Source organism: Mauremys reevesii, linkage group 5, assembly GCF_016161935.1.
Source record: "Mauremys reevesii isolate NIE-2019 linkage group 5, ASM1616193v1, whole genome shotgun sequence".
In the NCBI taxonomy this organism is placed as follows: domain Eukaryota; kingdom Metazoa; phylum Chordata; order Testudines; family Geoemydidae; genus Mauremys; species Mauremys reevesii.
In genome coordinates, this window is record NC_052627.1 from 86,124,370 (window position 1) to 86,150,274 (window position 25,905).

Below are 25,905 nucleotides of genomic sequence, written 5' to 3' on the forward strand. Positions count from 1 at the left end.
TAGAGCTTGGCAAGAAAATAGGAATCACATTCAATCTAAGATGATTCATTACATACATTAGACTCCAGACAAGGCATCTGGAGGTTTCAAGCACCTTATAGTGGTGCCAAAGCATACAGTTGGTATGCACTAAGTACCAAACAATAAAGGGTCATGTTTGAAATAATACTTTACTCAAGTATTATTATTATTACATAGTGATGCTAACGTTATGAACTTTTGGGTTCAATCAAGAAATGTACTAGCAGTACTATGCCTGGTGTGCAGTTGGTAAAACTCACATTTACTATATTAAGATAATGTGTTACATTAGGATAAAATTGAAACATACATTCAGCTAATATTATTGAATAATAGTTGACTGATATCCTGGAAAGTTAAAAATAATATGGGCCAATTATTTAGAGAGGGAGAGAAGAGGAATAGCTCAAACAAAATAACGTACAGCCCTTATTGGACAAGGGGGCAAATAAATTTGAGATCCATTCTTTTCTTGAATTTCCTTTATTCATTCTATACCGAATCTCATTTTTTTTCCCATGTCTTTGTGGCCCTTTTGTCCTCTATGCATATTAGAATACTTTCTGTTGATTTTTTTCCCCCTATAGCAATTGTAGTTTAAAACAAATGCTTGAACTTTTAATGTTCAAAGAGGCCTTACGTGCTTTAGCCCTCTTGGGCTAAGAACACACCTAAGTCAAGGGCAAACTGCTAAAATATTTGAGCATCACTGTACTATAGTAAAACAAATCTCCTTATTTCTTTAAAAGCAAAAAGAAAGCAGATGTAAAAAGTAACATGAAACACTATCAAGGTATGAAATGAAGCATACAACACTTCATATTTCTATAGTCTTGAATACTGAGGCCTTATCTTCAACTTTAGAGCATGCAACTTCAGATGTGCAGTGTATGTTGAACCCCACAATATCATTTTGTACAACTTTTTAGTGTAGGACCTTGATTTAATGTTAATTTCTCCATTTAGCATTTTGCTAGGTTTCTTTGGGTGGGGAGCACAGTTCATAGCCTGAGTTTGTAGATGGGATAGTTTTCAATATATAAATGGGTATAGAAGGCAACATGCAATGCTAAAATTTATTCTGACATTCAGTAGAAGCATGGACATAGGGTGGAATTTGGGTAAAAGATAAAGGTCTTGAGCAGTGAAATACTGGGGAAAAAATTAATATTTTGTTCAACATCACTTAGTGCTGACTGCCTCTATATGACTCTTATTTGATAATCTTCTAGACTTCTAAATCCCAGATAAGATTTACATGGTTTACATTCTTTGAAAAAGCACTTGAATAGCAAGCTGGGGGAGTAAGAGGAGAATTAGTGTTCTTTGGAATCCTTTGTAGAAACTAAGATTTGTAGTTTGTTTCTGGAAAATACAAAGGCCCCAAAAGCCCACAGCTACAGCTGAGGATAACACAACTCAGATCAGGAGGCAAGAAAGGTCATCTCTGCACTCCCCTGTTCCTGGGGCAGCTCTGCACCACACCAATCCTTCAGGATAATTTAAAGTAACCTGAGTGCTACTTGATCTTGCACAAGGGGTTGTGAACAGCTCCAAGAGGCCAATGTGTAGCTGTGGAACAGCAGGGCTCAGGGTTGCCTTAGACATGGATTCTACACCAGCCATAAAGAGAGTATGACACTCTACACCCCAGGAAAGAACCCTGTAACCCTCATATTCATCATTTGAATACATTTGTGATTTTGCATACATTACAAGGCATGTTTTGTATCATAGGAAAGTTTATAATCTGCTAAAACCCACTGTTTCATCTGAATATGTATATCATTAATGTATATGCAGTTATGAGAATAGTGTTGTGTGACTGTCACTAAAATATGCTGTGGGTATGGGAAATACCCAGATACTAGCTCCCCAAAGACAATAACCAGAGCGATAACCAATGCCTAGGCGGGTGTCAAATAACCATCAACAGCCATTGTCCAGCAAGGGAGCTACAATTCAATGACTCACTTGCACAAGGCTATAGCCAGGGCAAGTGCTCAATCTCGCTTGGTGACTTAGCAATGTCTGCCAGTAATGCCTGGACCTATGTTCTCCGAGCACATGGACTAAGTGTGTAAAACAGGACACAGTGGACCCATGCTTCATCCTTCCTCTTCTCCCCCACCTATGCTGAAGGCAACGAGAACACTGGAGCTGAAGAGACTGGTTCCTGAGCAAAGAGGAAAAAGCTTGCAAATGAAAAACTGTAATCAGCCTGCAATATTCAGTGGGGTGAGAAACTGCTTAATTTAGATGTTGCCCAGTCTAACAGGGCTGAGAGTGTAGACTGTGTGCTTATTTTATTTTGGTAACCAATCTGATTTTTTACCTATCACAGATTTTAAGTGATTATATCTTTTAAATCAATAAACTTATTCTAGTGTTTATCCTTACTAGTGAATTTGACTGAAGTGCTTGGTAAATCTGCTCAGGTTACAAAGGCTGGTGTATATCCACTTTTCATTATTGAAGTGGATTAATAAATTAATAATCAATTAATAAACTTGCATTGCTCAAGAAAGGGTCCTGAGTAGCTCAAGATGGTATATTCCTAGGGTCCAAGGCTGGGAGCTGGGGTATTTGGCTGGTGCCTTTATCTGTGTGATTCATGAGTGACTCTGGGAGCATTCATGCAAAATGCAAAGTAAGGGTTCATATTCAAGTAAAATCTGAGTATTAAGTAAGTCTTGGGCTTGAGGAGAGAAACCCTCAGGTCCATCTACAGAAGCTGCTGTGTAGCTTGCCTGCAGCCATTGCTATCTGATATATGTGCAGTGGTTGATGTGCTCATGTGAGATTTTAGCCTAGTTGGATTGCTGTTGTGTGTTGCCTCACTGATTATGCCCCAACATTCTACATACTCATTCTGTGTCCTCCTGTGGAGAGCCCTGCAGAGTATTTCCCCTGGACAGTGGGGTGCCGAGCCTGAGGCACCTTTCTTACTGCGTCATTTTGTGAGCAGCTGGGGATACTTGTGCCATGCATATTTTTTTTGTTTCTGTGGTCCTAGTAGGTCCTCATAGTGTACACAGAATCTGGGCTTTGTTGTAATTATTTGAAAATGTGTGCTAAAAAGCCTGATGGGAAAACATGCAGAGTACACTGATTTAGCAGCCATCTTTTGAAGCTTCCTTTCTCCACATTAGAGACTAAATATTACTTTCAGTCCAGTTCTGTTCCCAATGAAACCACTGGGAATTTTGCCATAACTAAGCAAGAGCAGGCTCTTTCAATTGTCTGTCTTGGGGTACATCTACACTACAGGATTATTCTGATTTTACATAAACCAGTTTTGTAAAACAGATTGTATAAAGTCGAGCGCACGCAGCCACACTAAGCACATTAATTCGGCGGTGTGCATCCATGTACCAATGCTAGTGTTGATTTCCAGAGCGTTGCACTGTGGCTAGCTATCCCGTAGCTATCCCATAGTTCCCGCAGTGTCTCCTGCCCATTGGAATTCTGGGTTGAGATCCTAATTCAAAAACAGTGTCGCGGGTGATTCTGGGTAAATGTCGACACTCGATCCTTCCTCCGGGAAAGCAACTGCAGACAATCATTTCGCGCCCTTTTTCCCTGGATTGCCCTGGCAGACACCATAGCATGGCAATCATGGACCCCGTTTTGCCTTTTGTCACTGTCGCCATATGTGTACTGGATGCTGCTGACAGACACGGTACTGCACTGCTACACAGCAGCATTCATTTGCCTTTGCAAGATAGCAGAGACGGTTACCAGTCATATTGTACCGTCTACCATGCCATTGTAAATTGGCGGTGAGATGACTGTTATCAGTCATTCTGTACCGTCTGCTGCTATCATGGGTGCTCCTGGCTGGCCTCGCTGAGGTTGGCCGGGGGCGCATAGGCAAAAATGGGAATGACCCCCTGGGTCATTCCCTTCCTATGTTTTGTCTAAAAATTGTCAGCCCTGCCTAGAATATGGGGCAAGGGTACTAGAGAACCAGAGAGCACAGTCGCTCCATGTCAGAGCCCCAGAGATCCCACAGAAATGATGAGCTGCATGCCATTTTAGGGGGTGTCCCTGCAACAACCCCACCCGTTGCTTCCCTCCTCCCCCAACCCTCCTGGGCTACCGTGGCAGTGTCCCCCCATTTGTGTGATGAAGTAATAAAAAATGCAGGAATAAGAAACAGACTTTTTAATGAGCTAAAATGAGGGGGAGGAAGCCTCCAGCTGCTGTGATAGTACAGGCAGTACAGAATCTTTTCTTTATACATGACAGAGGGGGCGCTGATGGAGCTCAGCCCCCAGTTGCTATGATGAGGATGGTTACCAGCCGTTCTGTACCATCTGCTAGGAATGACCAGGAGTCATTTCTATTTTTACCCAGGCGCCCTCGGCCGACCTCACCGAGGCCAGCCAGGAGCACTCACGGGCTGATGACGAGAACGGATACCAGTCCTTCTGTACTGTACCATCTGCCACCGGGGAGAGGGGAGAGGATGCTGCTGTTTAGCTCTCCAGCACCCCGTCTACCAGCAGCATGCAGTAGACATAGAGTGACATTGAAAAAAGGCGAGATGATTTTTTCCCCTTTTCTTTTTGGGGGGGAAAGAAGGGTGTAAATTGACGACATACACCCTGAAACACCCGGGAAAATGTTTTTGACCCTTCAGGCACTTGGAGCCCAGCCAAGAATGCAAATACTTTTTGGAGACTGCGGGGACTGTGGGATAGCTGGAGTCCTCAGTACCCCCTCCCTCCCTCCATGAGCATCCATTTGATTCTTTGGCTTTCCGTTACGCTTGTCACGCAGCACTGTGCTGAGTCCCTGCTGTGGCCTCTGGAGATTTTTTCAAATGCTTTGTCATTTCGTCTTCTGTAATGGAGCTGTGATTAGAACAGATTTGCCTCCCCATACAGCGATCAGATCCAATATCTCCCGTACAGTCCATGCTGGAGCTCTTTTTGGATTTGGGACTGCATTGCCACCTCTGCTGATCAGAGCTCCACACTGGGCAAACAGGAAATGAAATTCAAAAGTTCGCGGAGCTTTTCCTGTCTACCTGACCAGTGCATCCGAGTTCAGATTGCTGTCCAGAGCAGTCACAATGGTGCACTGTGGGATACCACCTGGAGGCCAATACCATCGATTTGCGGCCACACTAACCCTAATCCGATATGGTAATACCGATTTCAGCACTACTCCTCTCGTCGGGGAAGAGTACAGAAACCGATTTAAAGAGCCCTTTATATCGATATAAAGGGCTTCGTTGTGTGGACGGGTGCAGCGTTAAATCGGTTTAACGCTGCTAAAATCGGTTTAAATGCCTAGTGTAGACCAGGCCTTATAAACAAAATTGTATTTAAACAACTTTTTAAAATTCTTTTGCCATTCTTTGATTGTACTCTAATTTAGTTTAAAAGAAAATAAAAGGGAAAATAAAGCACTCATGCTCAGAACTTTCAGGCCAATGTTTATCCCAGCTAATATTTCACAACCCTAGTTCCTTAGCTATGTTTTAGTGACTGCTGCTTTTGCACAAACCACTGTACAGTGGCAATGCTGTTCCATAGCTGCTTATCCATCCTCTGGGCCTGGAGTAGCCTCCCTGCCCCACTGAAGAGATGCTAGTGGGGCATGGATAATGCATCCTTATAAAATTAGAGCTGGTGAAGTTGTCCTCAATTCTCTAGTGAGTGGTAGCATGTTGCATGGGATCCCCAGATCCTGACCTAGCCTTTGCTCAGTGGAATAGTATTGGTTTTGCTACAGAATTACAAAGAAAAAAGCTGGATTTGCCATCAACACAGGTGTAAAATACAGCTTTTCATATCAGGATGTTAAATATAGATCCTTTTTAACCATCTTTGTTTTTACTCAAAACTGTTGTCTGGAATTTCCAGGAGGCTTCAAAAACCTTCATTCTCCTGCTCACTGCAGACCAGCAAAGACTTTGACTAGTGATTTTAAAAGTAATGTTTATCTTCAAGCTAGTGAACCTACTGGATGACTATTTGTTAATTTTAAAAAATATTTTTGCAGCTTTTGAAAAGTTTAATAAGTTTTTATCGACAAGGGCATGAAAAGTTTGATCTCTCAGATCAGATTCAGAGTCCCTTTCACCTTGCTTCCCTATTCTTTGCGTTCACTGCTTCTAGACTTTGGGCTGAATGGTTTTTATTTTTTCACAGTGGTCACTTCCAAAAGTGAAATAATTTTGTTGTTGTTTTTAGGATGGAATGGGGAATCTGAGAGTCACCAAAAAAGGAATTCGACTTGAAGGCATATCTGAATTTCTACTTCCATTGTATGTGAAAGAAATACATTCCCGAAAGGTAGGAGCTTGAGATCTTTTTGGGTTTATTTACAGATAATTCAGATTAATTTCTTCAGCCTGAAAATGTAGGATAGGATTTCTGCACCCTTTTAAACTGGCATTCAGTGTAGGCTTGCTTTGAGAATACCTTAAGAGAAAGCACTGTAGAGAACTGAAAGGCTCATGAGTGCCAAAAATGAGATTTAATCTAAGAAGTGGATATTCACTGTTATCTGAAACATTCTGTTCCTGTGCTATTACTTAGAAAGTGCCATCATCTCTCATCTATGTGTGAAAACAAAATATGTACATTAATCTTCAGGAGAGGGGGCTCAGCACTGTGAATGGAACATTTGATTCTTCCAATTTGATGTGAACCCAGCAACACAAGTTCTGCAAAATGCAATGAAAAGAATGAACAGTTTCATATATACTCAAGTAGCTCCACCTGAGTACCTTCTAGCTTCAGCTAGTTTAATTTTTTTCATTAGGTACAGGGAATTTTATTAAAACTGGATAATGTACACTCGGATGGAGATTTTTTCAAGGCAACCCATTTGTAATATTGCTAAAAATGTAATTGTTTTATCACTTAACAGCAGGCCATTATAGAAAAAATCGTTAAATCAAGACATTATATATTCAAAAGTTCAACGCAGCTCATTTCAACTGAGTCATGCTGAGTTGTAGCTCTCCTAGATATATTAAAAATAAAAAAATTGCAGTACTTGAATTCTATTAAGTTCTTGCTGCTATACAAATGCTATCAGAGAGGAATATTAAAATATGTTTTAGTCAATGAAGTACAGAGAATTTTAATATGCATAGTGCAAATGTTGACAGGAATGAAGAGCTATTAAAAATGTCTTTCCACTATTAAATCTCCCTCAGAAAGGTCTTTGACCTCAACAGGCAGTAGAAACAATCATGTATATGCATGAAAATGTATCATGAGAACTATAGGCTACAATAAGCTTAAAATCTAAATTTATAAGTGGCACCTGGATATTTTTCCTTCATGATTATATTTTTTGTGTAGTAGAGAGAGCCTGAGAAATGGGCCTGGTGCAAGTGTCCTGTTATGAGACCTGACACCTGAACTAGAATAGTAGTCAGGCCCTGTAATATAAAGCAAAGCTAGCAAAAGTCAGGCTGTGAGCAGACGTCAGACTCTGCTTGCATGCAAGCTCACAGAAACTGGCAAAAACAGGGCTGATATTGCAAAAAGATACATTCCTAAGAAGTATAGGCACTCAGGAAAGTACATTCCAGAAGGGTGATACCAGAACACCCCGATACCAAGTATGGTACAAACACACTCTCTGAAGATGATAGGACACACTGATTCTCCTTCCCTCACCCCACTTAAATATAAGGTCAGGATGTCAGTATGATGGATAGAGATGTTTTGATTGAACCCATGGATAAGCTAAAGGGGTGGTAACTAACTACATCAGAGGGGCAATATGTAACCTGTTTGTATCAGTGTATGAAGTGAGGTCTCGGAGGAAATGTCTTTGGCCAGCTGAGCTGTGTCCATTGTCACAGGCATGCATGTGCTAGTGTAACTGTAGACGTTAACCCAGGGAGCTAGGGCTGTGCTTCATCAACAATAAACCTGACTGTGTGCCGTCACTACTAAATGAGTCTGTGGTTATTGGGCGGTTCTATCAAGGTCTGCTGTGTTCGCTATCTGCGCATAGCTGGGACAGAACAACTCAAACACAAATGCAGCCAACATCTGACAACACTTAGTTCTTAAAATAATCAGTTAAAGGAGACAGAGCTGTTAATTGTCCATTTCATCTGTAAGACAAAAAAACTGGTGAAGATTTACAGAATCGTGAGTGTTTGCCTGCCAGCTGAAATATCATGTAACACTTTATCAATCTGTGTATATGTCAAAATAGTCATTGTGTTTTGATCACTTTATTTGATAATCATCTTTGACTTTTCTATTCACAATCAGTTTGTTCCCTTAAGACCTGCCTTTTGAAAAATATTCCTTATGAAAGGTTTGCTAAAAATAGGAAAAGGTAATTAGTGTAACATCTATAAGCAAATCTTCAGTAACAAGGTAGCTGAATATATTTAGAAATGCAAATATCATCGCTTTGATTTAGATCATGATACAACCAAAAGATTAAGCTCACAAAAATGACCTGTATATATTTTATTAGTCATCTCTAACAGGAATAGGCATTTAAGGTCACATTCTGCCCTCTAATAAATGAACGTGCAACTATGGCTGGAATTGTCCCCTCAAATAATTTTTTTTTCAAAGTGTCATGCTACAGAAAGGCACAAAGACCCTCTCAAAAATAATCTTCCTAAGAGTCTCGTACATCTCTGTAACTCAATGATCCTTGATACACTAACTTAGCTTTAGCTTTTTTATTATTTCCAGAAGTAACAAAGTAAATCACTAATATTCTAAGGGTGATACTGGGGCCTAATGTAGGAAATATAAGACTTGTTTTAAAAACTGCAGAATACTTCATGAACATTTTTAAATAAAGCTAAAAAAATAAATTCAAGTATTCCTAGAAGCATCCATGTCCCAACCCAGCCAATAGGAACCTTACAAATGCAGTGTTTATGGAAGTTTTGCAAATTCCCCAGACTCGACAATCCTTGTAACTACACTGGGGAAAACACAGCTCCTTCCTAGTGGTCACAGAAAGCCAGATTAAGTATGCTATGACAGTTCCTTCCCATGGGTGATGTCTGTGATTCTGTCTATCATAACTGCTGTGTGTGATAATCAGGCTTATAGGAATTATATTATATTTATCCACCAAGACCTTGCTGTTGCCAAGCGCTTAAGCAAGTGTGACTTTGCTCACACAGGTAGAATTGGGAAAGGTATAGAGAAGGGCAATAAATAAGGATATGGAACATCTTCCATACGAATAGAGATTAAAAGGACTTGGACTGTTCATCTTAGAAAAGAGACAGCGAAGGTGGGGGGTATAACAGAGGCCTATATAATTATGAATGGTGTGGAGAACATGAATATGGAAGTGTTATTTACTCCTTTACATAATACAAGAAGCAGGGGTCACCCAATGAAATTAGTAGTCAGCAAGTTTAAAACAAATATAAGGAAATACTTCTCTACACAATGCATAGTCATCCTGTGGAACTTGTTGTCAGGGGATGTTGATAAGTATAAGTGGGTCCAAAAAACATTTAGATAAGTCCATAGGGGATAGGTCCTTCAAGGGATATTAGCCAAGAGGGTCAAGGGCACAATCCCATGTTCTGGGTATCCCTGAATCTCTGACTATTACAAGATGCATCTGGACAATGTGATGGATCACTAAATAATTGCCTGTTCTGTTCATTTCCTCTGAAGCATCTAGCACTGACTACTGTCAGAAGATAGGATAATGGTAGCCCACTGAACTGATCCAGTATGGCCATTCTTATGTGAAGTAGTCCAGTTGAAATCAATGGGAGACATCCTGGCTGCATTGAAGTCAAAGGGAGTTCTATCATTAATTTCAATGGGGCCAATGCTGCTGCTCACATAAGCAAAGTTAAGCATATACTTAAGTCCTATGAAAGATTGGTGTGCCAAGAAGACTAGATAGTCTCCCAGAGGACTACTAGGTGGAGAAATAGGCAAAATATAAAATGGCAGCTGTGGGGCTGGAGCAAGGTAGGCCTGGGAGTAAGTCCTTTTATATTTATATTTATATATTTAGATAGAAAGAAAAAAGGGGGAAGAGGATAGCTGTAGCTGCATTGTTTGGAAAGGGTTTGGGGTACCCGTTCGGTCACAGAGCCTATATTCTGGACCAGTATTTACTTAACACTTCCCAACACTAATATATAATGGAGACTGTCCTAAGGCTGTAGTAATCATTGTGGCATGTAAAAGTGTGGATGGGAGGAGGGGGAGTGAAAGATGCTTCTGGAGCTGTGCTAAAGCTGGAAATGCATGGTGTTTTTTTAGTTCTGCTACTAGTTGCTGAGGAATATTTGCATTATTTTAGGACCTTCCTGCCAGGCTGACCTTTCCCCTGGATATGCAGAACCAGCAGGCTTGATTGTCTGGGCCACAAATATAGTAAATACCACCATTTGAAAGTAATAAATTGGGATGTATTTTTTGATGGCAGGATGAGAGGTAAACACAATTTAAATCTGTTGAACTACATTGTATTAGGAGAAAAAAAATGAGGAGTACTTGTGGCACCTTAGAGACTAACACATTTATTTGAGCATGTTGGCATTTTTGGGGAGTGGGGTGGGGAAATAGAGACTGTTACTCCCATAGGGAGGGTTAACATGCGAGTCTCATACACTCATTTTCTTTCTGGCATGCATAGATTTCTGACCTTTTTGACAGCAACAAGTGATTATTTACAGAGAAAATCAAATCACCATTGTAGTAAACTAGTAAGAAGGTTAATAAAAAGGAAAACAATAAACACATTCTCACAGCATCAACTTCCTGATGTTCTTTATAACATAGACTTTATTTGTGTTACGTTGCAGGAATCAATCTTGAAAATGTTCCCCAAACTTAAATTTCTTTATCTTCCATTATTGGCAATTGTTTCTGATACTTGAAAAGTAGAAGCAGCAAAGAGTCCTGTGGCACCTTATAGACTAACAGACATTTTAGAGCATGAGCTTTCGTGGGTGAATACCCACTTCGTTGGATGCATGTAGTGGGTATTCACCCACGCAGTGGGTATTCACCCATGAAAGCTCATGCTCCAATAAGTCTGTTAGTCTATAAGGTGCCACAGGACTCTTTGCTACTTTTACAAATCCAGACTAACACGGCTACCCCTCTGATACTTGAAAAGTAGAAGTAACTATGTGATTCATAAACAATACTTAATATTCAGACTGAGATAATATAGGTTCTGTTATTACCACTTATTTTCTTTCCTTCCTTTTGTTTAACTGTCTATTTAGATGAGATAAGAAATCTTATCTGCTATTTTCTAGATTTAATAATAATCAGCTTCTATAATAAACTAACATCAAATTCAGATAGTATCAGTGTGAACAGAATATTGTAAGTTATAGCACAGATGTAAGCAGCTGGTTGGATACTCATCCCAGATCCCCTAAGGGAATTATTATTTAAACTATATATGTGAATTTCTGTTTCCCCTTGAAATAGGCTTTGCACATGCAAATAAAGAAAATAATTTAAGAATAATTGTTTTTTTTTCACCTTAGCCATTTTTTGAAAGGAGCACACCTGAAATTCTGCACTTGGAAATTACAAGGTTACTCACTTGCATCTTCCTTGTGATTTAATCCATAAGTGTCACAGCTTGCGTGAAAAAAAATGTGTATCTGTTATTAAGAATACAAAACATTAAAATGTGAGAAGGATAATAAAGCAGCAGAATGAGGTTCTTCCCCCCCTTTTCCTGGAGATAGTATAAACCCATGGTGAAATATTATTATTAATGCAAGTACTGTACATCAGGGAGTAAAAGATGTAACTGAATCTGAGGACATTACATGCTCTTTTTTGTTTGATTTATTTTCCATACTATTGAAAATGGAACCCATAAGAAGTCTGATATACAAATATCTTCTCTTTGATAAAGTTTGCCATTTTCCCATTAAAAGAAGGTAGACAGTGAAATGCAGTTGGTTGGTTGTTAGTACTTGAGCTGAGACAATTGATAGCAGTTGTGCAAAAATATTTTCTGATCTGTTTCCCTTGCACAGAGGTGGGAGGCTGTAGAGAGGTCACATGGGGACTTCTGTGCACACCTGGGGGCACTATAAAGCCCCCAGGTTCACCGTTTCTCGGGCAAGGCAGAACTGAGCTTGGTAGACGCCAGGGAACTTCCAGGGTTGGAACCATGTCTATTAATCCACTGACCAAAATCCACTGCAGATGATTTGCTTGGTTTTTGTACAAATTCCAAATCCTCTACTCTATATCTAACTACTTAATTCAGAAACATTTGTATAATAAGATTCTAGGATTCTCCCTCTGTGTGTCACTCTGAAGCCTAGAATGTCTGAGTCAGTATGAAGTGATGAAAACAGCTACAAGGATATCTGAGAGCTCTTCTTATTTAGAATATCACCAGATTCAATCATCACTGGGATTCATGCTCTGTAACTGTTCAATTTTAAGTTCTGGGTTATTTTTAGCTTTTTGTCATTTTAGGAGTTACATCCATATGATAAAGGGGTTTTCACCTAGTGAAAAATTAAGATGAAAAGCAAGTGCTAACCATTTTTAAAAGCCCATTTGGAGATTTGAAATATTGATGCTAGGAATTTGGCTTTCTCAAATGTTTACCCTTAGCAAATAGTGTGGAGTTAGTCTTCCTCAAGCGATGTCCTATTCTTCATCATGGTAAAGTGGTAGCACTAGTTAGTTATGCAAAGTTTTGCTTCCCAGAAATGTAAACAAAATATTCATATTTACTTTGGCTGTAGAAATTACATAACTGATAGGCTCTTTGTAAGGTGCAACTTGCCCAGCAGCCAGTGACTGATAGGTCTGGCGCTGTCCCCTCTGATGTACCCACTCCCTGGTAGAATAAGTCTGAAAACTCATTGTAGGAATTGTGTGTCACAGTTCGGGGCAACTGCACCTGTTTTCCTCCTCTGTGGTTCCTCAAAGGCACCGACAGTAGGCTCCTAGCTCTTAAGCTGTCATGTCTCTTCGGTGGAGACTTGTGTCTCTCTACCATCTGACAGAGGGTTTTCCAGGTGGCACAGGTTTCTGGCTATCCTGTGATATTCCTAGCAAGCCAGACTGCATGAACAGGCCAACATCTGTACTTGGATTTCTCTTTGAAGGCAATCACCAGATAATTGGCCACAGTTATTAGTTACCACTCAGCTCTTTCTCAGCATACACATTTATTATTAAAGTAAAAATATTGCAGAGAAAACACATTAAAAACAATAAAAGAACCTACACACCTGCTAATAATCTTACCAGAGATTACCCCCAACTCCAACAAGAGCTCTGACAGGAGTCAGTGCTTCAGATTTCACAAAGGGGGCTTTTCCTGTAGTTACAAATTCATAACAGCCTTAGCTCAGACCAAGCACACCCATGAATAGATTAGTCTTTTCTTTATACCACTTGGGCCTTTGATCTTATGATGCTGGGAACAGGTAAACAATAGACAATGGTCCTTTTCTGAGAGCATAGCTTCAAAAGGCTGACTTTTTGCTTTCACCTCCACCTAGAGATTGCCCGCTATTTGTCCAAAGCTCCATTTTTGTCTGGCCCATTGTTCAATATAGTCCTTTGGAAGTTCATAACATTTCCCAGGGTTCATATTCCATCTTTCCCCTAGAGAAGTTGCATACAGTTCTGGTCCACATTAATACATACATTTTGCATTTATTACAATGGCCACCAAAGATACGTAAACTTAATTCAGTGCATTTTTCATGGATATTGCCATATCTGTCATCTTGTGGACCTAGATACCTGAGGAAAGAAAAGTTTGGGGGAAGCATGGATATTCTATTCAAAACATCTAGATTTTGAAATATACATATTTCATTTGTTTGAACTGATATCTGATTCTTAAAACCTAACCGCAGATAATCTGATCTTTTTCTTGTTTTTAGCCTGAGAAAGTTACTTTATTTATCTAGCTATAAGATTCTGAAAGACTGTAAGAAGTTCATTACCACAGACAAAGTCCCTTGTGTATCAACTCTGCTCTTGACCTTTTTTTTCATAAACTTCTTTAACTGACTTAGTACCCCTGGGACTTTGTGCAATAACTTCCAGTATACTAGAGGCATTATGACTGTGGAACTGAACTAGTGTAAGAAAATATACTGTGAACCTTTCATACGGAATCTTCTTCTTAGATATCCTGAACTTTGTGATACTTCAAGCTGCATTATGTGTCTGTTTTTCTCTTTAGATGTAGAGAATTGTTGTTATAATTGTATACATGTCTCCTAACTCCTGCCAAAATGTTTGGAAGCTATTCATTATAATACAACCAATTTAACAAACATTAAAGAAATAAAATAAAATACTGTACTCTAAAAAAGCTTAACAATAAAGCTGAAAATGGGAAAAGAAAAGGGATGAAGGATGATACTAATGGTTCCAACTCAGCTCCCTATGGCGTCTGTAACAAAACCCCATTCCGATAAGGCCAACAGTTGTCAAACTAATCGTCAATCTTTTGAACTTACAATCTTTTTACTCTAATTTTTTTTTTAAGTGGTAAGAGAAGTTGTGAGATGAAATTCAGGGGGGAGTTCTACAGCCTAGGGCACACCACAGTAGTAGATTCCTGCTTGCCTACTGGTTGAAGTCATGATAATGAGAATTTTTTAAATGGTTGCTGGTGTCTGAATACAGATGTGCAAGGTCTCAAATATAAAGGGAAAGATTCTCTGCCTCATTCTGGTCTAATGAAACCATTAATAAATCCCCTGATGGGGAGAGTTCCAGCAGTCATTGAGCCAGGCCATGTGAAGGGATATCAAATGGTTCCAGGGGAGCTGGGTCCAGACCATCAAGGGCCTTGTGTTTTTGTTTTGTTTTTTACTTTACTTCTTGCCAGTGGGCTTGGACTGAAGCTGCTAGTCTGAGCTGCTGCCATTACCACGGTATCCACACTACTATTTTTAACATGCTAGCTCAAGCTGATCTATCATGAATCTGTCTACCTGCTCTGGGATGTACAGTTTGACTCTTGCCTCCTTGTTCTGTTTCGCTTGTTTGCTTTTCCAGTCAAATTCCTCCTCTTCCCTGTGAACCATAAAACTGGGTCTATAAACTTTCTACTGTAGCAAGCAAATATGTCAATACGAATGTTTGAGGGAATATGTGGAGACAATCTTTACTGAATGGAACTTGCAGAATGGTTGGAAAAGGGTTGTATAACTAGCGAAGGTATGCAAATCTGCTATCAGATGCAGAAGGATGTGGTAGAATATTTTGCATCATCTCTTGGATATTTTGATGTACATAGGTGATGAGCTTTGAGAGTTTTAGATGAGAAATTAGTTCTTGTAATGGTAATTTTGGGGGGGTTACTTGAATTGCTTGCAAGGTATATGATTAGTTGTTTGTGAGATCATGTGAAAGTTATGAAGGCCAGTACGGCAAAGTACTGCTTATCAAACTGACATGCTTATCAAACTGATATCCCACTAATAAATTCATTTTGATAACAAGAATAGTATGGCAGACCATTTTCAACAAGGTTGGGAAAGCTAAATATTTCTCTTATGTTTGATTATACTGCAGACCTCTCCTGACTGGAACCAATATCTTGGGTATTGGGGTTTCAAAAGATGGCACAAAGGTGGTTGAGAGCTTTGTAGATTTCATTGATATCCTCCTTTGTTTTGGGGAGGATATTACAGATATGTTTCAGAGGAGTAGCCATGTTAGTCTGTATTGGCAAAAAACAACAAGGAGTCCTTGTGACACCTTAGAGACTAACATTCATTTGGGCATAAGCTTTCATGGGCTATAACCCACTTCATCAGATGCAGGGAGTGAAAAATACAGAATGTGGGTATAAATATACAACACATGAAAAAGATGGGAGTTGCCTTACCAAGTGTGGGGTCAGTGCTATGAGGCCAATTCAGTCAGGTTGGATGTGGCCCATTCCCAACAGTTGACAAAAAGATGTGAGTATCAACAGAGGGAAAAATACTTTTTATAGTGACCCAGCCACTGTCAGTCTTTATTCAGGCCTAATTTGATGGTGTCAAGTTTGCAAATTAATTCCAGTTCTACAGTTTCTCACTGAAGTCCGTTTTTGAAGTTTTTTTTCTTGAAGAATGGCCACTTTTAAGTCTGTTGTTGAGTGCCCAGGGAGATTGGTTTTTGAATGTTACAATTCCTGATGTCTGATGTGTGTCCATTTATTCTTTTGCATAGAGACTGTCCGGTTTGGCCAATGTACATGGCAGAGGGGTATTGCTGGCACATGATGGCACATACCACATTGATAGATGTGCAGGTGAATGCGCACCTGCTGGTGTGGCTGATGTGGTTAGGTACTATGATGGTGTCACTTGAATAGATATGCGGACAGAGTTGGCAACAAGGTTTGTTGCAGGGATTGGTTCCTGGGTTAGTGTTCCTGGGTTAGTAGCCCAGGGAGTTGTAGCCGTTGTGCAGCTGTACCAGGAGGCACTCTAGACAGCTACAGTCCACAGGGCTGGAACCCAGAGTAGAGGATGGGCCTGGGTTCCCCCCAAACATCCCAACTCCTGATCAGACACAGGAGGAGTCGACCTGTACTGTGGGTTCCATCAGAGGGGAAGGTCTCTGGGCTGTTCCCCAACCCACATGGTGAATCTCTGAGGCAAGCAAATCTGCCAATAAGAGCAGGACCCACCAAGGGAACTTTGTCACACTGCCTACTGTAGTTTTCACTCCATGTATCTGATGAAATGGGTTATAGCCCACAAAAACGTATGCCCAAATACATTTGTTAGTCTCTAAGGTGCCACAAGGACTCCTTGTTGTTGTTCTAGCTATGATTATACATTTGGCTCATTGTGGGAAACAAAACTATGACAATTGAGCTAGTATAGCTGCAGCATGGTGTTGAAAATCCAATTCAGCAGGTAAATCAATACATATCTTTCATCTCATGTGCTGCCCACTCACTGAATTTTGTTGGAGCAGCTGCTGCAATAGTTTTCTCCTAGTTGTTCTAAATTTTAGAATTGTTCAGAGTGTATACCCTGTTTGACTCTTCCAGACCCTGGGATGTGTTGAAATATCATATTAGCATTATATTAAAATGCCAAAGTGTGACAAGTGTAAGCAAGGGCAGAGGCAATCCACCCACTATGAAATCAGATTGTGCTCTTGATGCTTTATAGGAGATCAAGGCTTCACACAATCTGACACCAGAATTCAGCCAGCATACCTAGATCCTAAGCTTGCCCTTCAACTCATAGCACAGAGACTAAAGAGGGATAGGAAGGAGAAGTGATGAAAGGGAGTATAGCAAACAGGTCCAAGGAGAGCATCTACCATGTTCCCTAACTGCCCCTTCCTGAATCCAATCTACTGCTGTATATTCAGCCAATGTAAAGAAAAGAGGGCAAGTATTGTATAATGATGTCAGGTGTATGGGTAAAATTCTGCATCCTGAACTAGCTGCAAGTGATGAAGGAGCCATACTGTAATCTGTTACAGAAAGGGAATTACAGTAATGGAATCTTGTGATCCCATAAGCATGTGTTGCTGTTGTAAAATGTTCACAAGCATAAATAGATGTAGCCTATATAAATTGAACTACTGGGGAAAAAAATCAAAATATATCCAACAAATAAGTGGACTAAAAATTTTTGGCATCACTCTTGACCACATCTTTTTCATGGAAATCTATCTCTGAATTATTTACCCAGCAGCAAATCTTCTGTTTTCTCAGGATCAAGGGACAAGGCTGCTCTGTTTTCATATGGCCTATCTGTAACAGAGACTGCACTTGCCGGCTACATAGATTCAGTGATATATAGTTCCATATCAGCAGCATCTATTCAAACCATTTTATGAAATTGTCACCAAGAAATCCTATATGTATGTTGAACAAGGGAAATATGATTGATCCTTGTAGTGCACTGCAAATCAAATCCCTTGGCAATAATACGTTTTTTCCATTATTGCCAACTGACTCTTCAATCCATAATATGACTTGAACAACTGGAGGAAGTTCAGGCCACACAGCAGCATCCCTTAATCTCTGAAGCAGCAACCCATGGTCAGTTGTGTCAAAAGCTGCCAAAAGGTCTGTCTGGAACAGAACAGCCAAATGACCCTCCCCTAAACTGGTTTAATTATGGTTTTAAATTATTTTCTTTCCATTAAATGGCTTTCTGTTCTCATTTGCATTAATCTAGCAAGTAACTATAATAAAATGACAATTAAAATAGCATCAAACAGATCAATTGTTGATATGCAAATAATATAATTTGCCAAAGCTCTGCTATCAATGTAAAGGTTTATTAGTTTTAAATATACTGCAAGTATAACGGGCAACTCTCCCAAATTCCTTAATCCTGAGTAGCTATTTACCACTCACCATACGATGTTGCCTGAAGCATTAAGGAAGCACAAATTTGCACCCCTGTAATGTCTCCCTGCCTGTCTTGGAGAAGGAGAATGTTTTTTTGTTTATTCTATAATCCATTGCTTCATATGCTGTCTTTTCTGTCCAGCTAATAGGGTCAAAAGAGTGTCCTTTCTGTTCCTGGATCATGTGCTTTCAAGAGATTGCTCTAAGAGCACACATTATTTTGTACATTATCTGTAATGTAGTATTATGATGTTTGTGTTATTTACCAGTTGCACAGTACATGCCTGGAAGGTGTCCATAATTTGCTCTAATGTTCTGCAAGAGCTATCTTTTTATTTAGTGGGCTTTCTTCCCAAGTATATTCTCGTATACATGCAGGGCCAGATTCTCTGCTGCTTCCTCTCCATCCCAGACATGCCATTTGTGCTGGGGGATCTAGAAGACTCTTTTGGTGTAGCTATGTGAGATCTATAGGCATTGAGGATTCTTATATGCTGGGGAATTGAAAAGGGGGGGGTCTAGTCTATGCTATCTTTGTATTGCTTGAGCAGCACAAAGGAACACAGAATCCACCCCTCATTGTTTTCAGTGTAAAGTACAATGTCTATTTTTATGACTAAATTCTCCCTTCCTGTGTAGTGTGATAAAATCTAAAATGCTCCCCAATTCCTAATGCTGAAATCTACTCGCCTGACTTGCCTTCATGATTATTTGCCTGTTGGTGAGGATAAAGTCGACATTGTGGAATAAAGAGCCCCCTGTTTCATTGTTGCTCTCAGAATGAATGTACTGAGAGTCTGGTGTCAGTTTATTGTCTATGAACATGACAATGTTGTCTTAATCACAAGCTTTGCCAAGGGACCAGTCACTATTGTTTTTGCTTGTAGTCTGTGTAGTGACTGCCATTCTGGAGTTCAGTTGGCTGGTCTGCATTCTCCAAGGACACCTAAGGACACACTGATTCATGACGGTGTCCTTGATTTGCTTTACTTCACTGAAACTAGTTTGGGGTCATCCAGTTGTAAAACTCTATTTTGAACACATCTATTTTTTTTTTCAAATCAGCCTGGTACTCCTTTTATTATTTCACTGATTTATTGTTTATTAAAGCAGATGTCAGACTTTTGTACTGAAAATTCTGAGCTAATATTACTCATGCTTTTAGTTTTAGGTGATGACAATGCCCCTGACTAATCATCAGTGGTTGAAATCCACCCTCTCTTGTACCAGGCCTGAGTAGCTGGCCTTGGCATGGGGATGATTTCTGAGAAGGGGCGGGGGGTAGGAAGGGGAGAATTCCTCTCCAAGTCATGAAGTGCCAGCAACTTCTTTGCCTGCTACTGCCATCTTGATTTTTCAGAAGCCTTGGCTCCATCAAGTGTAAATGCTGGTTCAACAAGTACAATTTTTCAATTTAGTAATGATCTTTTCATCTATCTGATCCTTCATATAGCTCATCCAGAGTTGTACTTGTTATTTTTAATTTAAATGTGAGGCTTTTTAGGGAAGGAGGTGAGGATGAATTTTCTCAGGGCAAGTTGTATTAAATGAAATCTTCAGCTCAACAGTTAATAAAAATTTCCAGTTGCCATTGCTGAAAATATCAGTCTGGGAGGTTACCACTTGATTGGTTGGAGACCAGTCCAGGTTCAGTATGAATTTCGTTCTGTTCTTCTAGTCATTGCATCTCCTCTGAGAGTGAAGGAGAATGAAGGCCTCTTTGCCATCATATTCCAGATGTTGTAGTTTTGCCCTCCTTCGTATTTAGTTTTGTCCGCATTTCTTAATCATGTAACTGTTAATGTATGTTGTATTATCATTTAATTCAGCTGTGGATCTGAGCACTCAGTGTGCACTCCATAGTAAGCAGTCTTCAGTGAGGCCAGTTTATTATTCTATATCTCTCTAGTTGATAAATCTGTGTCCTTCAGTTGCATGATATGGGAGAAGCCTTGATACAATCTCGTCTCATAATTTTGCATGGAGTGCTAAGTATCATTGTGGTGGGGCTGTGGGGGATTTGAGTGTTTGTTTGAATTGCTGGCTAAAGGTTATTAGCATTTGGCTCTTCCTATCAGCATCACTCACTATGTAGCACCCTCAATAAATAATAAAACCCTAGCTCTTTTCATTAGTGCAATGGTAAAATTTGACTGGAATCAATAAACATTTTGGTTATAGTTAGTTTATTCATGGGAGGGAGGAAAATAAAACCACAAACAGAAGTTGAACACACAGAACTTCAACTTCTGTCTGTATAGTGTTCATTCACCATAAAAATAAGTTTTTGTTCAAAGTTTCAAAATATAAAAAGTTAATGAATGTAATTCTCCACTCTATTATACTAGTTTTATGTCAGTACAATCCTGCTGAAGTTTATGGAATTAGACTGGCATAGAACCTATATATTGAAGTGGAGAATCAAGCCCCATATTCCTGTTTCCTTGTGTTGATGAGACAAATGGAGCTTCTTAAGACTGTACACTATAGGTACATAAAATGTTCTTGAAAATTAATTTAGATTTTAAAGTATTAATTTAGAATTTACAGAGTACCAAAAGTCCCATAACAAGAAAATGACAGTCTTTATGCATTAGACAAAGAAAATATGCTAGTGTCATTTCACAAGAAACTCCTACCCAGGTGAGAACTTGAAAAACTAGAGAGAACTGAGACACAATCTTACATTCTCTCTTTTTATAACGGAAAGAGAAAAAATTTTTTTTATTATCTTGCACACTTGCATTAGATCCATAGATCTCACTGGAAAATTCCAGAAGAACCCTCTGTTAGAATGTAAATCTCTAGTTACTAACACATTACAGAGACATTTCACTTCAAAAAATACTTATGGGACTTCAGATAACTCAATATATCTACATCTAAAAATGTTGATATACAAATTGCTTCTTAATGCGAAGAAACTCTGGTCCTTCATATCCACTATTCCCAGTTAGGCAAACCTGAGAACAGAAAGTTTAATGATGAAATATAAAAAAAAAAAGAAAAAATGATAGAAGTAAATGAAAAGAACATAAAAAGAAAAATAATGAAAACATTGCTCTTGTAGCTGTTCAGAGTTACAGTTATCTCTAAGGTGGTAGTAAAGACAGAAATCTCTGAGTTGTCATATACAGCCACAAAGCCATTTTTTGGAATAAAAATCCCCCCATAAATTCAACGGTAGAACAAACTTCTAAGATCAGTTCAAGAAGGAAAGGGGATTCATAAAATATTAATTCTGAGACCGATTAAATTAGTTTGACATTTTGAACTTTGAGCTTGGTAAAATGTAGGCTTCTTTATTTATTTATCCATTATCTATCGATTTCGCTAATCTTCAGTTCATGTCAAATATACAGTTGAACAGCAATGTATAGTCATATAGGCATAATTTGTCAGAGCAAGTTCTCTTTGATGTTGTAACTTTGCTTTCAATATACCTTGTATTTTTCATAATCTTTTTCACAATCTTTTTATGTAAATCATTTATAATCAATACATTTAAAAAGTCAAGCTGCCAGATCATTAATATCTACTGAAATAAACATCACTCAAAACATGAAAGTATGTTTGGGATTGTAAAGAATTTGTGAATGTTCAAACACAAATCTTAGCACAATCTTTTTGTTTTCATTTCATCTTTTCTAAAATCATATCTTATTTCTAGGGATTGATGAACCAGTTCAAATTAAAATAAAAATCATCTTTTATCTTTACTCATTGCTCAGACTGAACCTTTCTTGTGTTTGACTAATTTTCTCCCTATTGTTTTTGTCTGCACTCATGGATTTCAGCAGCAAGCAGAAATGCTGAAAGACTGCTCTCACGGTATTTCTGGACAGACAGAGGAAGGAAAAATGTCCATGAAATATTGTGGTCTCCCAAATTCCATAGTATTCATAAGGCCGACCAATGGGGACAGAAGGAGTTAAGGTTTTAGCACCTCAGACATCCTGCAGATCAAGTTGGAGGCTGCCCCAAACACAATGCCTTCCTAAAATGTCCTCATGCAGTGTAATTGTAACCATGTAGCCTCCCCTGATATTAGAGAGACGGAGCTCTGTGTGGCTCAGAAACTCAAAGTTGGTCCAATAAAAAATATTTCCTTACCCACCTTTTCTTCTGCAAAACAGGCACTCCCCACCCAATACAGGACTTTGCCTAATCATAAAATGTAGCCCTATATGAGAAAATATCTCCCATAACTGTATCATCCAGCTTTTCTCTGGACTAATCACTTGTTCCTGTACTATAGGTGATTAGTGCAACCTCCTCTTACTTTTATTTATAATATTGTATCCTTCCATCTTTGAGAGTACTTTTCCTATTTTCTCTATCCTCAAAGACTCTGAATGCCATACTGATTTCCATCTCCTTTAGCTTTTCCTGCATCACTTTGTAACACTTTTTTTTGTTGTTCACCTGTTCCACATGTTAACACATTTCTAGTGTAACTAATTTCAGCTCTAGTCAGTTTACTCACTGTGTCTGCATTCAGCTAGCAATATTTGGAAATGACCTGGGCTAGGTTAAGGACTTGGGGCCTTCCAAAAACATTTCAACCTTTATACCAGACATGCCTGTTTAATTTACAGTACCTAGCATATTGTATGGACTAAATCAAGTTAGGATGACCATCTGGTTCCCTAAGTACGTGGTCACCAGCTATGGAATTTTCAGTTTTGACAATACCTGGTTCAATATTTTGCTGTATCCCAAAATAGTTTCCCATCTCTCTAGTAATGGGACTTCTAGATGTTTTCTGCCTGCAGCCCTTTTTCCCAGCAAAGCTGCTTGGTTGTATCAAAGAGAGTTGCGTTAATCTGTAAAGTATGTCGAGTATTGTGATAGAATGGTCCAAACTGCAAAGGTTCTTTTTGGCTCAATACAGAATGTGCTTCTTAAAACCAGAGACTGTATTTTCCACCCTCAGTATTTTCTCCTACTGCAATTAGTATAGGGAAAAATATCACCAGCCTTGACTACACACAGATCCTTAAAATATTGTTCACTCAATACCTCCTTAACACAGGCTTTCAAAATGTCTTCCTGTAATAATCGCCCTTTATAGGTGTAAAACGGAGAGTCGCAACTCTTCAAGGATGAGCCCTCTCCTTGTGCATTATCCACTTAAACTTTATTGGTTGTATTTGACTTCAGTGGTAAACTTTATAGAGCAGGGACTTTGTCTTTCTCTATGGTATGTCTATACAGAACCAAGAACTGTGCTTAATAAATGTTTCCATTTAGCAAGCACTACTGATTTTTCTTTTTTAACACATGTGCCACGTAAAGGAGAATTTCTATGCAAATGTTAACATTTCTGCACTAATCAGCTTTGAGCTTAATTCTTTTGAGAATATTTGGGGAGAAACGTGGTTTTCCGAGAACAATGACAATGTAATTTCTGTGATTGTGCTGCATTCAGTAGTGATAAGAACAGATAATATTAACCTTAAATTAAATGCTTGCTAGCACATTCAGTATCACTAGAGTTGCCAGGTGTCCAGGTTTCAACCAGAACATACGGTAGAAAAGGAACCCTGGCAGCTCTGGTCAGCACCACTGACCAGGCCATTAAAAGTCCGGTTGGTGCAGGGTTGGCAGGCTCCCTACCTGGCTCTGCATGGCTCCCCAGAAACAGTGACATGTCCCTTGGCTCCTATCTGGAGGAATGGCCATGGGGGCTCTGTGCACTGCCCCACCCCAAGTGCCAGCTCCCACAGCCAATTGAATCTGCGGGGGCGGCACCTGCAGGCGAAGGCATCGCAGAGCCAACTGACCGTACTTCTGCCTAGGAGCAAAGGGACATGTTTCTGCTTTCAGGGAGACACTCAAGGCGAGAACCACCTGGAACTCACTCTTGTTCCCCAACCCCCATCCCTGAGTCTCCTGCTACACTCCAAACTCACTATCGAAACCCGAACCCCCGCCTCCTCCCCAAAGTCCTCCCACACTCCGAACCCCTCGGCCTCACCTTGGAGCCTCCTCCTGCACTACAAATCCCTCATCCCCAGAGCCCAAATCCCCAGCCAAAGCCTTCCCTCTCTCACACACCCCAACCTCCTGCCTCAGCCCGGAGCCCCCACTCACACTCTGAAACCCTCATTTCTGGCCCCAGCCAAAGCCCTCACCCCCTCCCTCACACTAGCCCAGTGAAAATAAGCAAGTGAGTGAGGGTGATGGAAAGCAAGCATAAGATGGAGGGGGCAATGGAGTGAGCGGCGGAGGGGGGGCTCGAAGAAGGGGCGGGGAAGGGGTGTTCGGTTTTGTGCAGTTAGAAAGTTGGCAACCCTAAGTTTTGTCTGGATCCAACTTTGCCAAACCAAATGATTTTGAACTCTGTTCTGTTCTAAGTAGAGACACAGACAAGACAATGAGTGTAAAACACATTTATTATAAGTACATTTAAAAAATGAATTTGAAAAATTGCATCAATAAATTAAAACATTTCTTAATTATAACTTATTCAGTAACACACACCCTTCCACACCTGATTTTTAGGCTTCTCTGAGAACAAGATTTATAACAGTTTGAGACTGAATCTACTTCCAGTACTTTAAGCTGTGTTCCTTGTGTCTGACTTTGGATCTGGTCATGCAGTCCCTATTCAAGCATAATTTAGTGATGGGTGCCATTGAAATCCATTTAATAATATGACACTAGCTCAAATTCCAAGAATGTGTTAAGGTGGAGCTGTGAGTTGTAAGTGCCTCCAGGGCAGATCCTCAGTGTATTTTTCTCAATACCAATCAATTCTTACTAGCTTAATAGTAAAATCAATCTTTTACATGTACATTTGTATATCTTTGCTTTTTCAATGTATTATTTATGTCCCATAGCACTGGGACTAGGAGAGTAAGATTTCAGAGAAAGTCAAGTGGAAATTATTTAAATAAACAAAATCAAGAGAACTGGTACTACGAAAAATTACAGTTGCATATCCGTGATTGAAGCCATAAGTGAGCTGGGATAAAGAAAACTCATAGGGAAAGCAAAAGTTTTATAAGGAGACAGCTGAGCAAATTATCACATTTGTCCTGGAAATGATCATTAGAGTGTTAGCATTAGTTTCATAAGATGAACATCTGTGCATTTACTCTGAAGTTGGCAGGTTCTCTTGAGCTAGAGGAGCTACAGGACTCATTCATATCTGCTGACTTGGTTTTGCCTTTTCTGCAAAGCAAGCGCAGATAGTTGTTTTCAAAGTTTGCAGGATTGCACCTTACAGTATACTGTTACTGAAGTCATTGCACTGATACATGATAGAGAGTGCTGTGTGCAGTACATAGCTGTGTGCAGCAAGCTACAAGAAGGAAAACAAAAGAACGTGTTATTTTACTGAAGTCCGGTGTGAGAGTCTGGAGTGAAAAAAAGCTTTAATTAACTGGATCAGAAATATAGATCAAAAATCCATGAAGGAAGAATTAGTTGTATTTTTAGTTTTGACTCTTAGGGTATGTCTACACTATGGGATTATTCCAATTTTATAGAAATTGATTTTTGGAAACAGATTGTATAAAGTCGAGTGCACGCAGCCACACTAAGCACATT

General features: G+C 39.5%; 1 protein-coding gene across 7 annotated transcripts in view; it reads left to right on the forward strand.

Annotated features, from left to right (window-relative positions):
* The window catches only part of SGCZ (sarcoglycan zeta), a 491,213-nt gene that overhangs the window by 284,131 nt on the left and 181,177 nt on the right, over positions 1–25,905 (forward strand). For 6 of the 7 annotated variants that reach the window (XM_039542317.1, XM_039542313.1, XM_039542316.1 and 3 more), the window contains one exon: positions 6,228–6,329. In XM_039542317.1, the coding sequence (XP_039398251.1) occupies positions 6,228–6,329 (102 nt within the window). Of the gene's footprint in view, positions 1–6,183; positions 6,188–6,227; positions 6,330–25,905 lie in introns of those variants that run through there. The other variant, XM_039542319.1, reaches the window with a different exon arrangement.